The sequence below is a fragment of the Rhinopithecus bieti genome, unplaced genomic scaffold (genome assembly GCF_001698545.2).
Source record: "Rhinopithecus bieti isolate Rb0 unplaced genomic scaffold, ASM169854v2 scaffold_24392, whole genome shotgun sequence".
NCBI lineage: Eukaryota > Metazoa > Chordata > Mammalia > Primates > Cercopithecidae > Rhinopithecus > Rhinopithecus bieti.
Genome location: NW_016812542.1, coordinates 4,119,454 through 4,134,396, shown reverse-complemented (window position 1 = coordinate 4,134,396; position 14,943 = coordinate 4,119,454). Strand labels below are relative to the sequence as shown.

The 14,943-nt window shown below is 49.7% G+C and overlaps 1 protein-coding gene across 13 annotated transcripts in view; it reads right to left on the bottom strand.

The window, feature by feature from the left end:
• Nucleotides 1-14,943, bottom strand: part of NAV1 (neuron navigator 1) — a 288,276-nt gene that overhangs the window by 83,522 nt on the left and 189,811 nt on the right. Inside the window, exon 1 of one of the 13 annotated variants that reach the window (XM_017896475.1) lies at nt 77-318. The exons of the other annotated variants lie outside the window; for them this stretch is intronic. Within the exon in view, the coding sequence (XP_017751964.1) occupies nt 77-129 (53 nt within the window). The 5' untranslated portion in view covers nt 130-318. Of the gene's footprint in view, nt 1-76; nt 319-14,943 lie in introns of those variants that run through there. 13 annotated transcript variants of the gene reach the window in all.

Here is a 14,943-nt window from a genome sequence, read left to right as displayed (position 1 = left end):
GCTGGGCGGGGGGTGCCACAAACCCGAACCCAGCTCTGCGGTCTGGCGGTGAGGCCGGGGGTGTGGGGGCGCTTACCTGCGGGGGAAATTCACTGTCCTTCCGGATCTGGGCAGGGGCAGATGAAGCATCTTCCCCGGCTCAGGCGGCCATTCACCGGGTGGGCACCCAGTGCCCCCCTGGACCGCTCTCGCCCGACACCCGGGAACACCCGAAAAGGTATGAGCTGTGGGCCACGCGGAGGGTCAGAAACCGAACCCTCGCCTGCCCTCCGCTCCCTTTTCTCCCCACCACCCGGGCTCGTACTTACGGCTCCAGCTGTACTTAAAGTGACAGAGCCCCATTTCCCCGCCGCTGACTTCTGTCCCGAGCCCCAGCGATGCAGGCTGCAAGCGGGCTCTTTAACGCCCAGAGCAGGTAGACAAAGAGCCACCGCAGCCTCCTCCGTTCCGGTGGCCTCGGAAGCCTGGAGGTGCCGACGGGGCTGGGGGCTCGACCTCCACCTGGGCTGCTCTGGAATTAACCCCTGGGATGCCAGCTGCGGTCCCTTGGGCTCTCTTACTCACGCTGCACTGGCAGGACGGGGTGTGAGCAGCGAGCCACTTCTCTCTGGGGCACGGGTGGGTAAGGAGTTGGGGAGGCCTGGGCAGAACCTTCTCCATAGAGGGCTTTCTCCCAGCCTCTTCCTGGCTCCTTTCCAGGCTTTTAGAAATTTCTAAAAATCGGAGAATGGGTCAATGCATTGCCTAAAACAAGGTCCGTGAAGGGGTGTGGTGGGACACGAAGGTCCGATAGGGGTACATATTGCCAGAGGTTGGCTCAGGACCCTTCTGCTCACAGCCGGGAGCCAAGTAGGATGGTGCGACCTTCTGATGTGCTAACAACCTCAGGGGGTGGGGCCTAACATCTCTCCAGCATTCAGGAGACCACAGATTAGGTGAGGTGTGCTTGCTGGGGGAAGACTGTGGGAGAGAAACAACAGCTCACACCACCCAACGATGTGTGCCTTTATCCAGGACCCATTTTCAGCTGACTGGATAGGAAAAAAACAGTGGGATCCAGTAGCAGGGCCCTCCCATTGGGTTACTCCCCGCTGAGGGTTCTCCAGGTAACTTCACTCTCTTGGTTCCAGAGAAAGGAGCCCTGTTGGGGAATTAGCCTGCTGCCCTCACCCTTGCTTCCTCCAGTTCTCACTCTTGGCTCCTGGAAGGGGTTAAGTGTCTATGGTTGGGTCCCAATCCCAATATGAACTGGGCAAACTGGGAAGCCTACATTCTAGAGATGGACAAATTATACCTGCAGTTTCTTTAAGTGACAAAAACAACAGCAGCAATTTTTTTAAGCCCCCTAATGTGCTGAACTAAGATGACTTGGGACCGCAGAGCAGTAGTCTCTAGCGTTTGGGCCGTTCGATGTGACTGAGCCGCACATACAGATCCAGGTCACATGTGTTTTCTTAGGCCTATCTTTCCAGGCCTCAGTTTTTACCAATGTTAAGGGAGAGGTTTGCACTCCTGAACTCCTCCTCCTTGCTCTCACTGCCTTTAAAGAGGTCTGGGTGGTGCTTTGAGTCCTAGGAATAGTCCTTTCCCAAGTCCCCCAGCAATGCAGGCTGTCCCTACTATTTTCAGCCCACAGGTCAATGCACTTTGGGTAACTGGACAGCCCATCTGCCCCTACTACTCTGGCTACCCAATGCCACTGACCTGGGGCTGCAGCTCTGGAGTGATGAACCATAGTTCTTAGAGGGCGGAAAACCTCAGCAGAGGGACCTCCGTTTCTGGAGAATGGAACAGTTTAAGTTGGAGGAAGGGTCTTTGTTTCTGAGATTGCATATTGTGGCCAAGTTTTCCAAATGTGCTTGATCAAAGGGGAGTAAAGGGCTGCAGTGATCCTAGCACCAATCCCTCAGACTTCCCCCTAGCATAGGGGGTAGACAGACTTTTATTCCCTTTACTCTGTTCTAAGTGGTTTGGGTGGTAAGACTTAGAAAAGATGCACCAGCTCCCAAGCAGACCAGCTCTGAGGGGGAATCAGAGTAAGGCAGATGGTCCTCTCACATATTCTTCCATTTCATTCCAGAATGATGTCCCTGGCCAAGCCCTATCCTGGCTCTCCTGTTCTGATAATGTCCTGAGCCTCCCATCCTCACCACCACCCAAAACAGGGTGAGCACAGTGAGTTCTCTAGGGAGGCTGTGTCCATGCAGCTGTGCTGGAGCTGGCCTGGGTCATCTGGGGAACAGCTTACAGTGACGTGCCATAAGGGATTCTCTTTAGCCTCAGCCAGCATGGAATCCTGAGTAAAATGACTTTGTCTCAGCCAAAGGAATGTCATCAGCAGGGGATGTTTTTCTCCAGATCTAGCTGTAAGCTTTCCATAAGGTTTCCTCCTTTGTGGTTTTCTCGGCAGGGCCTGGAAGGAGGGAGATCTGAGGCCTGAAAGGGGTAGACATAGGGGTTTACTTGGAGGGACAGGGGTCTTGTGCATGGAGCTGAGCTGTTCCTGAACATTCCCTCGCAGCCCCCCAGAGACCATGTGGCTCGATCCCTCATCCTGATACCTGGAGGCCTGCCCACCCTCCCTTCCACCCTCCTCCCGCTGTGTTTCACCTCACACAGGGACTGGAGGAGCAGATCATAAAGAGAACAAGTCTCAGCCAGTAGCTCAGCTCAGGGAAGAGGCTGTCAGCTGAGTCCCCACTGAGCATTCTGGGGTATAGGGTCTGTACACCACCTCCTTCTTAGGACTGATTCCTGAGATGCCAGAACCCAACAGAAGGCGAGGTTCCTGCTATAGGTTCCTCTTTCCTTCTTGATGAGGAGGGTAAGTCCCACAGTAGTGTCTACCTTACTGCTTGGTGGAGGTTATGGTGGGCTTTTATAGGGGAAGGAGCAGGATCCCAGAAGCGTTGCTACTTAAATAAATAACATGCAAATTAGCACCTGCTATTTTCAGTCCACAGGTCAAGGCACTTTGGGTAACAGGCAGCAGCACTGAAGAGAAATGCTGTCTGGGAGTTTTTTGTGAAAATATGAAAACACAGCCTCCCCTGTCAATGGGGAGCTCCGTGCTTGAAGGGGCCCTGACCTTGCCTGTCATGAGGGTGTGGCAGAGTGGAAGGGATACAGTGGCACAGTTGCCTTGACTGCAGTCAGAATGGGGTATAGGGGACGGGCAATGCAGGGGTGACTCTGAGCATGACTGTAGCCTGGGGCACAGGGAGTTGGGGGCAGCTGAGGGACACATGGTAGAAGGGGATGACACCTGCTGAAAGGGAGCTGGGAGTCAGGCACTTGTCCGGAAAGAAAACCCAGCCAAAGAGGGAGAGAGGAAAAAGGACTGTCTATCTCACATAGGCTTCCTCTGTGCTCCTGTGGGGCTTATCTTCAAAGAGCCCTTAGGAGCCATGATCTCATTTGTCTCCCATGCCAGCACTCTCACAGCAGCTCTTTACAAGGGGTAAACTGAGGCATAGAAAGTCCAGGAAATGTCCAAAGCAGAGGGCAGAACGCAGACTAATATGCATGAGGTCCCTCAGCCAGATTCCTGGGAGGGCGTAATTCCTTCTTCCTTCCCACACCTTCCCCACCTCAAAGGATCTCTGGAGTCACCTTGGCTGAGGCCCAGGGTTCTTTTGGCTAAAGTTTCATTTCCAACAGAGACATCGAAAGATAGTTTATGGGAGGCTCTCCTTGTCTCCTGGACAATAATCTCAGAGGTTGATGTGGTTGGTTAGAATGGGGTAAGAAAAAAAGGGAAAGACTTGAGAGGCAGTTTGGTGTGCTCTGAATTCCAGTGTCATTTGCCTGAGGGTTTCTGGGTTCCAGGGTCACCTGTCTGGAGCCTGATCACATACCCCATTTCCTGGTGAGCCCCAGAAATGAGATCCTTGAGGGGATTAGGGTCCCAGGGTAGGTATCCACAACTCTGTCCATTGACCTGCCCTCATGTCTTCTTGTTCCCATCAATCACGAGGCTATTTCATTCCTTAGATGGAAAAGCCCATCCTTCCACAAGTTTTGGCCAGTCAGAGAACGTCCCCCTGGGCCTGTGGGTGATAGCTGGGCCTGTGACTCCTCTGCATCCTAGCCAGGCCTGGTTGACAGCATAATGGCAGAGGCAGGACAATGGGCATTTTATAGCAGAATGATTAAAAAGAGAAAGAATTAAATCAGAATGGAGGGGCAGGGAAAGGAAAGAGAAAGGAATTGGGAGAGGGACTTCAGTGAATTAACCCTTTCCATACTGTGGCAAGATCATTGGGGAATTACCTAGCCACATCCTTACTCCCAGCTTTCAAAAACCTACTCTCAGATGCCCCATTGACCCAACTGAATCCTGAGGGAATCATCTGTCATGACCTTGACAGCTGTCTAGGAAAATAATTTCCAGTCTCTGTGTGGCAGAAGTTTTCAAAGCATATTCACATGTATGAGTTTATTCTATTCTCAGACAACCTAAGCAGGTATTATTATACTTGCTTTAGAACATTAACAGCAAGAAAGATTAATAATAGAGTGGCCTAGTTTGGCCACAGGTTTAGAAGCCACAATGACATTGGGTCCAGGTCCAGGCAATGGATTTCTTTACCATTAGCAATGCCTGTGTCTTCCAGAGTTCCTCATGCATGAGTGTGGGGAGCTTCTCTCCTTTCCTGGACCAGCATGACTGCTGTCTTTCCTCCTCAATCTCCAGGCCCTTCCTGCAGGAAATGCCAGGTACCCTGGATCAGACCCAGTTCATGTGGTCAGAAAATCCAGAACGTTTGAGCCAAAAAGGACTTTAGAGAGCATCTAGTTCAAACCCCTCATTTTCGCAGAGGAGAAAATTAGGCCCAGACAGGGCAAGTGACTAGCTCGAGGCCCCTCCACACAACTCAGGTGTCTTGATTCCTGGGGCAGACTTCTTTTCATCAGTCAATGGCACCACTTCTTGCCACTCTCTCCCTGGGGCTAGTGTGGTGCTCAGATGGACAGGTTTGCAAGGTAGATGGGAGAGTTTGAACTGGGGTCACTGGGAGTCACCGGATGCACAGTGGAGTGTTCCAAAGCTCAGCCCTAATCCCAGCTGAGATTTCTCTGGGGTAGCAAGTCAGCCAGCTGAAGGAAGGGGTCCTGGTCCCAGCTGTGTTTCTGTTCAACAAATATTTATATAACCTTCAAGGAGACCTGCCTTTCTCACCACCCCCACAGTTGGGAGGGGCAGGAGAGAGGGTAGACCCTCCACATCTTGTATAGTGAGCTACCGTCTCAGTAGTCCTAGCTGATTATCCTGCTTCCAGTATCCCAACACATCAGTGGCTCTGTGTGCTTCTGAGAACATGAGACAGAGGACCATAGGAAGGGGTAGGGGAGAGGGGCTGCCCCTCCAGTAAGGGCCTGATGGACCCTCACCCGGGGTCACTGGGCAGATGCCAGGGTGTGTGTGAGTGTGTGTGTGTATGCATGTATACAAACCCTCCACCTCAAGAGGCCAGGAGCAATCATTGCAGATCAGCTTAAACATCCATTCCACTGCACTCCGTTGCTAATTTGGATCCCATATCTCTGTGAAACAGAAATGAAACCTCATACAATGTATTGAGAAAGTACTGTAAATGATCTCCTCCTCCTCCTCCTCCTCCTCCTCCTTCTTCTTCTTCTTCTCCTTCTCCTTCTTCTTCTTCCTCCTCCTCCTCCCTTCTTCTTCCTCTTCTTCTTTTTTTTTTGAGACAGGGTCTTGCTCTGTCACCCAGGCTGGAGTGCAGTGGCATGAACACGGCTCACTCCAGCCTCAATCTCCAATCGCTCAAGTGATCCTCCCACCTCAGCCTCCAGAGTTGCTGGGACCACAGGTGCAAGCCACCACAACCAGCTAGCTTTAAAACTTTTTGTAGAGAAAGGGTCTCACTGTGTTGCCCAGGTTGGTCTCGAACTCCTGGGCTCAAGCAATCCTCCCGCCTAAGCCTCCCAAAGGGCTAGGATGACAGGTGTGAGCCATCACACCTGGCCAATGTTATCTTCTTTAATCCTCAAAACCATCTCCCCACCTCCACTTCTATCCCTGGTGTGAGCCACCATCTGCTCTCACCTAGCTAACTGCAGCAGTCTGCTTTCCATGCTTCCTGGTTCCCCTGGTGTCCCTGTGGTCTGCTCTCCTCAGAGTAGCCAGACAGACCCTTTGCAAAACATGTTGGATCACATCGTCCCTCGCCCTGAAGTCCTCCAGTGGCTTCCTTGCTCTTAGAAGAAAAGCTAAAGTCCTCAGCATGGCATACATGGCCTCTGGCTACCTGGGACCTCATTTCTGGCCACTTGCCCCCTTGCTAACGCTCCTTCAGCCACAGCGACCTCCCTGCAGTTCCTTTAACTTATGCTGATTCCTGCCTCTGGGCCTTTGCATATACTCTTCTGTCTGCCCGGACAGCTCTCTCCCCAGTTATCTGCATAGTTTATCAAAGAAGCCTTCCCTGACTACCCACTCTCAAATACCCACTACCCTATCACTCTCTGCCTCTTACCCTGCTTTATTTGTCCTTATGACACACAGCACCACCTAATCTATTGCATGTTTATTTGTTGGCTTGTTTGCCATTTCTTTTACTCTCTTTCTTAAATTTAATAATTTTTTTCTAATACAGAAGGTTTCACAAATTTGGGTATCATCCTTGCACAGGGGACACGCTAATCTTCTCTGCATTGTTCCAATTTTAGTATATGTGCTGCCAAAGCGAGCACTGCCATTTCTTTTTTGTTTTGTTTTTTGAGACAGAGTCTCGCTCTGTTGCCCAGGCTGGAGAACAGTGGTGTGATCTCGGCTCACTGCAACCTCTGCCTCCTGGGTTCAAGCGATACTCATGCCTCAGCCTCCTGAGTAGCTGGGATTACAGGCACATGCCACCATGCCCGGCTAAGTTTTGTATTTTTAGTAGAGAAAGGGTTTTGCCATGTTGGCCAGGCTGGTTTTGAACTCCTGACCTCAAGTGATCCACCTGCCTCAGCCTCCCAAAGTGCTGGGATTACAGGTGTGACCCACCATACCCGGCCATTTCTTTTCATACATGAGTTTAAGAGTAATGCCTATTTTTCCTCCTGCCACATCTGCAGTGTCTGGTATATATTAGGTGGTCTACAAGTGTTTATCGAATGTATGAGCAAATATCACAAGGTGGGCATTTCTTTCAGATAATGACACCAAAGCACAAAGAGGCTAAGTAATGCACATAGGTAGTGAGTAGCAAACCGAAAATTATATCCAGGCCAGTTGGGCTTGAATGTTCCATCTACTTTGCTACTCTACCTCCCAAGAGCAGGAAACTAACCACAAGGACTTGTGGAGATAAAAGAGATTGTATAAGCCAGCCATGGTGGCTCATGCCTGTAATTCTAGCACTTGGGGAGGCCAAAGTGGGTGGATAGCTTGAGCCCAGGAGTTTGAGACCAGCCTGGGCAGTATGGTAAAACCCTGCCTCTACAAAAACAAAACAAAACAAAAAACAAAAATTAGTGTGTATTTTAAAATTTAAGAATTAGCCTGTTCTACATTTTAAACTTAGCACGGATTAAAAATAGCATAGTGGTGCTTGCTTGTAGTCCCAGCTACTTGGGAGGCTGAGGTGGGAGGATTGCTTGGGCCCAAGAAGTCAAGGTTGCAGTGAACCATGATTGTGCCACTGCATTCCAGTCTGGGTGCCAGAGTGATGCTTGTCTCAGAAAAAGAGAGAGAGAGAGAGAGAGAGAGAGAGAGAGAGAGAGAGAGAGAGAAGAGAGATTGTATAGCTGTTGCCTTCCAAACTTCAGGAGTATCTGATCAGAGCTGGCGAAGGGTGGTATCTCTTAGTTGGAACCTCACACAGGGAGCTCCTTTTCCTGGCTAAATCCAGAAAACAGGGAACATCAGAGGAAAGTTCACTCCAGCATGGGCACAGGGTAGCTGGCTATCCCCCAGGGCCCCTCTTGGAGGCTCATTGTGGCTTGGAAAGGGGCAGTGACAGCCAGATGATAAGCTCTGTCCCTGATCTTCTAATAACACTCAGCAGAATGTCAGCAGTCCTGGGAACCCCAACTGCTGGAAGTCCCACCACCTGAAATTGTCCATATGGCCATGTGTGTGTAGATAGTGTCATTCCTGAACTGCCGTTTGTCATCAAACCCACATGGGCCAAGACAGAAGCCAGACATCAAAGTAGAGGAAGAATGAGAGATTGAGGCTGGGGAGAGGGGCTGGAAGAGGGTGAGCAGTCAAAGAGGGCAGGGTCTAGGTCAGAGATTTATTCCTGTCTCCCAAGCTGGAGAAGTCCCAACAAGAAAGAGAAAAGGCATGACACAGACCCCTTTAAGTAGGAGCTGGCCAAAGGAGAAGGGGTGTAGGCTGGTGAGAATACACTCGCCTTACTCTGGGTCACACCCCACCCCCGCCAGGCTGAGCACAAGGTCACTCATCTTGCTCTGGACGGGCCCCTCCACCTCTCACACACTCTCTGTGCCTGTCTGGTTGCCACACACCCCCTGCACATCGGCGGGCCTGTGTCCTCAAACAGTTGATCTTGTGCACACACAGCCTCTTTGTATCCAGCCACCTCTCACACACATGTTCGGATGGGTCTCACACAGTATCTGTCTGTCTCTCATTTCCACTGCTTGGCGTGCACATCACGAACTGAACTCCTGTTTTTTCCTTACTGCCACATGCCCCCGCGTCAGCCTCTCACTACCTTCCGTCTCTCGGTGATACCTGCCCTGCATATTCAGGTGCGAGAGGTGTGCTGCCGTCCGAATTTGGTGAGCTATTGGTGCCTTTCAGGCTCTCTATGGGCCCGACTCTTTCCTCTGGCCTGCTTTGCAAATCTATACTTTTATGCCTCTTCCTGTGTTTGTTCCATTGTCACACTGATATATAGATAACAACCATTCAGTCCTTCAGCATCTTTGGACCCCTAAACCTTTATACTTCACTAGGTAGTTCCCTCTGCCTGGCCTGCTGGCTTTTCTTCAGCTGCAGTGAATGGCCTTTTACTGCCTGGCCAGAGACATCTGATAGCCCAGAGGCCAGAGCTGGCCCCTCATGAACATCCTGGGACAGCTCAGCCTTTGAGCTGGAGGCAAACAAGGACTTGTATTCACACAGGCTTGGGTTGCTCCTTCTGCCCTTGGACCAGAGTTCCTGACTGTGGGTACTTTGTGGCTCCCCAAAGCAAGACTCTATCCTGGAAGATGGAGAGGTCATGTAAGGACATTCCAGGAGGGGGTCTCTAACAATGATTCATTGGTCAGTCGACAGCATGGCCTGACAACCTACACTGCTAGGTGTTGAGGGGAAACAGAGAGAGAGAAGACAGAGTCTCTGTCCTTGGGAAGCTCCTATTCCAGTGGAAGGCCTGTGATCCCTGCCCCTGACATGCTCACAGGCTTCCGGGACACAAGGGCTGCACACAGAGGGAAAGGCTTCAAGGAGCACATGGTGAGGCAGCAGGTGTACTGGAACGTGCGCAGAATGTTGGGGAAAGAGGCCTGGGTTCTGTTCTGGTGGGGCCACTTTGAGTTATGTGATCCTCCCAAGCCAGTTAATCCAAGTTCCAATTTCTTCACTTGTAAATTGGGTGGGGGGTGGGGGAGACAATATCTAATTCACATTAAATAAGATAATGCCATATTAGTGTGTGCAAACCGTGCATGCTAGAATCATAAAAGTGCAAATTACTGCAGTACGCATCATGCACACAAGTGCCAGGACAACCCAGAGTCCAGTGGGATGAATCAGGAAAGGCTCCCTGGAGGGAGGGGATTTGGCAAAGATGGGTGGGCAACTGGACATCACCAACCAGGTGGAATAGTTGGCCATAGATGATGGCCTTTGTAGCTTTGGTTTTCTAGGAGCAACCAAGAGAAGGGATGGATGTAACATTTACTGACACCTGCTGCATGCCAAGTGTTATTTTTTCAGATGGAGCCTGATCTCAGCTCACCGCAACATCCACCTCCCAGGTTCAAGCAATTCTTGTGCCTCAGCCTCCCGAGTAGCTGGGACTACAGGAGCCCACCACCAGGCCCAGCTAATTTTTGTATTTTTAGTAGAGACGGGGTTTCACCATGTTGGCCAGGCTGGTCTCGAACCCCTGACCTCAAGTGATCTGCCTTGACCTCCCAAAGTGTTGGGATTACAGGCGTGAGCCACTGTGCCCGGCCACCAAGTGCATTACATACATTATATGTCACTACATGCTAACAACAATCCTATTGCCATATTCATATTCTCGCTTAAAATAGATAAACAGCTTTCCCAGAGACTCAGAGCTGGGATCTGAACACCAGGCCTATCATATTTCCAAACTTGTGTTCTTTCTGTAATATCAGACTACATGGAATTTCCAGGTACCACACAAGCTCAGCTGGCTTACCGTAGAACATAAGGAGAAGGTTGACAATTAAAGAGGGGAGACAGTGGACAGGTAGACAGGTGGGCAGAGCTGGTGGGGGAAAAGCCAAGATCATCTCAACAGCTTCCTTGACCCTTACACATCCTGACTGTCAACCAAATTGCATGTCATCACACTAGGTGGAAACTCCAGCAACTCAATTGTAGGTTACTAGGACACACTAGAGGGAGGACCACTCCTTAGCTAGCATTAGTTGCCATAGCAACCAGAATATATCCAGCAGCCCCTCTGGAATACCTGGCTTACTCCAACCCTTCACTAACCCTGTTGGGTTTGAACAGACACTGTTATCCAGATTAACGCTGCATAGACTGAGGGGTGCTGCCCACTATTTTAAAAATTAAGGAGGCTGGGCACAGTGGCTTACCCCTGTAATCTTAGCACTTTGGGAGGTCCAGGGAGGATTGGGGATTGCTTGAGCCCAGAAGTTTGAGACCAGCCTGGGCAACATAGTGAGACCCTGTCTCTACATTTTTTGTTTGTTTGTTTGTTTGAGATGGAGTTTTGCTCTTCTTGCCCAGGCTGGAGTGCAATGGCGTGATCTCGGCTCACTGCAACCTCCACATTCTGGGTACAAGCGATTCTCCTACCTCAGCCTCCCAAGGAGCTGGGATTACAGGTGCCTGCCACCACACCAGGCTAATTTTTTGTATTTTTAGTACAGACAGGGTTTCATCGTGTTGGCCAGGCTGGTCTCAAACTCCTGACTTCAGGTGATCCACCTGCCTCAGCCTCTCAAAGTGCTGGGATTACGGGCATGAGCCACTATGCCTGGATTTCTAAAGAAAATTGTAAATATTAGCCAGGTGTGGTGATGTGTGCCTGTAGTCCCAGCTACTGAGGAGGCTGAGGTGGGAGGATCATGTGAGCCTAGGAGGTAGAGGCTGCCATGAGCCATGATTACACCACTGAACTCTAGCTTGTGCAAAAGAGTGAGATCCTGTCTCAAAAAAAAAAAAAAAAAAAAAAAAAGGAGTGTTTTGAGAGCCAGTTCACATCTGATCCAGGAATCTAACTCCACATCTTCCTCTCGTCTTTCCTTCCCATCTTTCCTCTTTATAACTGGTGGTGTTTGTGTCCCACCTATGCCCCTCTGCAGTCACTTTTCCCGTATGTGCTGTCTGAGCACAACTGCAGGTACCTGTGACTCAGACTCAGGGATTCCTCTCAGCCTATGTGCAACAGGCTTGAAACACAGACCCAGTGCCCTCTAGGAGCTGCTTGCTCTCAGTCAATAATGAATGGAAGCTGACACATAAATACCCATGCTTCCTTGACCTTCTGGTGGGGCAACACTGAGGTGTATTCCACGTCATCTCCTAGAAATCCGTAAGCCCCAGTTGCCCACAGCAGTAACCTGCACATGAACATAGCCTGTACTGGCTTCCTTCTCTTCCCTGACTCACTTTCCCACTCCTATCAGCACTTTCTGGGCACCTGCCAAATAAACCACTTACACCCAAATCCTTGTCTCAAGGTCAGCTTCTGGGGACCCAGCCCAAGACATTCTTCATATGCAAGAAACGTGTTTGAGTGAGGGACTGACAGCCCAATTAGCCAAGTCATGATGGGAAAGAGGTCATGGCCACTTGTGTGATTCTGTGTGCAGTGAGCTTAGCTATTTGCACAACAAGCACATGCTGTTCTCAGCCCAGACCCCAAACCACAGATGGGCACCATTTGCTGCACGAGAACATTGTGTGAACAGGTAAAAATGGGTCAGGACAAATCCATCTTTCTTGGCAAACAACTTATTATGTCATTCTTCCTGTGAGGATCAGAAAGATCATTTTCAAGCATGAAGGTTAATACATTCTTTGTCAAAGAATGTATTATCATCTAGAATGTGTCTGTGACAACTTAGGTCCAGCAGCTTGCTAATGTCTATCATCAAATGGCTGATGGAGAGCCAGCATTTGTTAAGCATTTATGATATCTAATGTAAGAGCAGTAACAAATTTAATCCTCACATCAATCTTACAGAGTAGGCACCACTTCTCTCCACAGTTTTCAGCTGAGGAAACAAGCAGAGGGAGGTGAAAAACTCATCCAAACTCAAAGAGCTAGGAAGGAAAACAGGCAGGATACAAACACAGGCAGCCTAGCTGTGAGTCTTCACTCTAAACCATGCTATGGCTCTGCCCATCTGCGGTATGCCTGTGTTGATAAGCCTGTTCTCAAAAGTCTGTTTATTTAACTGCACGTTACAGGATTAAAAGACTATCAAGACTGTGTTGCGAAGCATTCCTTGAAATGTAAGTCAAAGCCCAAATTTAATGTCCTCATCTTCCAAGTTGAAGAAACCTTATTTTGATACTCTAGCAACCCCTAATTAAGACTGAAGCCATCAGCTAAATGAACAGAACATTATGTCGAGATCAGAATAATAGATTTCTATTTTATTTTATTTTATTTTTTGAGATGGAGTTTTGCTCTTGTTGCTCAGGCTGGAGTGCAATAGCGTGATCTTGGCTCACTGCAACCTCTGCCTCCCGGGTTCAAGCGATTCTCCTGCTTCAGCCTCCCAAGTAGCTGGGATGACAGGTGCATGCCACCATGCTGGCTAATTTTGTATTTTTAGTAGAGATGGGGCTGTATCATGTTTTTCTTGGTCAAGCTGGTCTCAAACTCCTGACCTCAGGTGATCCACCCACCTCGGCCTCCCAAAGTACTGGGATTACAGGCATGAGCCACCACACCCAACCAGAATAATAGATTTCAAACTGACCGCTCTTTACACTTTTCAAAGCGCTCTTACTATTCTTTTCCATTTGATCTTCTTAAGGCAAAAGTGATTACCTTTTTTACAAATGAACAAACTAAGATCAGAGCGGACAGGTGACTTGCTCAGTGCCACAGCAAGTTAGAGGTGTGCTTAGGATTGAACTCCAGATCTCAGAATTAGCCCAGTGCTTCTTCCCCTACACCACAGAGAAGCATCAGCCAAGGCTATGTGTATGAATCTGGAGTCAGCATTCTAATTGTTAGATATTATCTTCAATGAAGCAACAGCCATCGTCTACTTCAACTACATACTGCTTCCTTTACATATGGACCCAGTAAGTATCCTACCTTTCTATTTTATGTTAATTTTTAAAATTTAAATTTCTAGAGACAGGGTCTTTGTTGCCCAGGCTGGTGTGCAGTGGTGTGATCATAGCTCACTGCAGCCTCAACTCCTGGGCTCAAGGGATCCTCCCTCCTCAACCTCCTGAGTAGCTGGGAGGGACCATAGGCACACACCACCATGCCCAGCTAAGTTTTAATATTTTTTTTTGTAGAGACAGTGTCTTGCTATGTTGCCCAGGCTAGTCTCAAGCGATCCTCTCACCTTGGACTCCCACAGTGCTGGGATTACAGATATAAGCCACTAAGCCTAGCCCACTTATTATTATTATTTTTTTTAAGAGACAGAGTCTTACTCTGTCAGCTGAACTGGAGTGCAGTGGCACAATCAAAGCCCACTGTAGCCCCCAACTCCTGGGCTCAAGTGATCCTCTTGTCTCAGCCTCCCAAGTAGTTGAGGCTATCCATAGGCACGTGCTGCCATGCCCGGGGTCTCACTTTGTTGCCCAGGCTGCCTACCTCCCTTTTAGATTTGAAGTCCTTTCAGGAGAAAAACTGAGTTTCCTTCCCGAACTTGAATGTTGGGTCCTCCCGAGGATGGCCCCCTACTGTTCTCTGCTTCTATCCTTGGGTTCCATAAGCAACAACTAGGCCTGGCCCAGCTGTCCCGCTAGGCGGGATTCCTAAAGACCTATCAGGAAACAGACGAGGCAAAGGCAGAAGAAGAAATAAGAAGTGGGACAACTCGCCTGCTCGTCCATTCAAATTCAAAAGGGGTCTCTTTTCTTTGTACAAACCACATAAACCCAGTGCTCATTGCAAGAGAATTCTTATCAATGAGGGTGGCTGGGCTGGGTATCTTGGGGTCTGAGAGTCAGACATGAGCCCAGTGGGAGGGCAGTGAATGCAGCTCCTTCTCAGGAAGGTAGCTGCAGAGGCTGGGGCCCTGACAGTAAGGCTGGAAGTGTCTCTTTAAGGCTTGAGCTCGCTGATTCTGGGAGCACAGAGCCAGCCTGGGAGAAGGCAGGGGCCTACAGTTTATTTTATTTGACATTTTTCAACGTCAGGACACTTCAGAGCCAAGGAGGAAACGAATCCCATCTGTTCTGAGCCCCCAAGCACAGTTCAAGAGGACAGGCTGGGGAGTGGAGCAAGGGGTGCTGAAGAGAAAAGAAGACTGGAACATCTAGCCACACACAGAGGGCAGGAAGCAACCTGATGAGGGAGCCAGGGTGTGGCAGAAGTTGCCAAGGAATCCTTCTGTTCCCGACACACACTTACAGCGCTCACTCAAGATGGACCCTGCTGACTCTGTTTAATGCCCTGTGGCCCTTGGCACAGGTTGCGGGACAGCAGTCCTGCTGGGGCTGTGGACCTCATACCTCTACGTAACATGAAGGGAACCCTCTGGAGTTGTGGGACTTGGCAGTAGTGTTGCTGCGTTGGTCTGCAAGTCCCCATC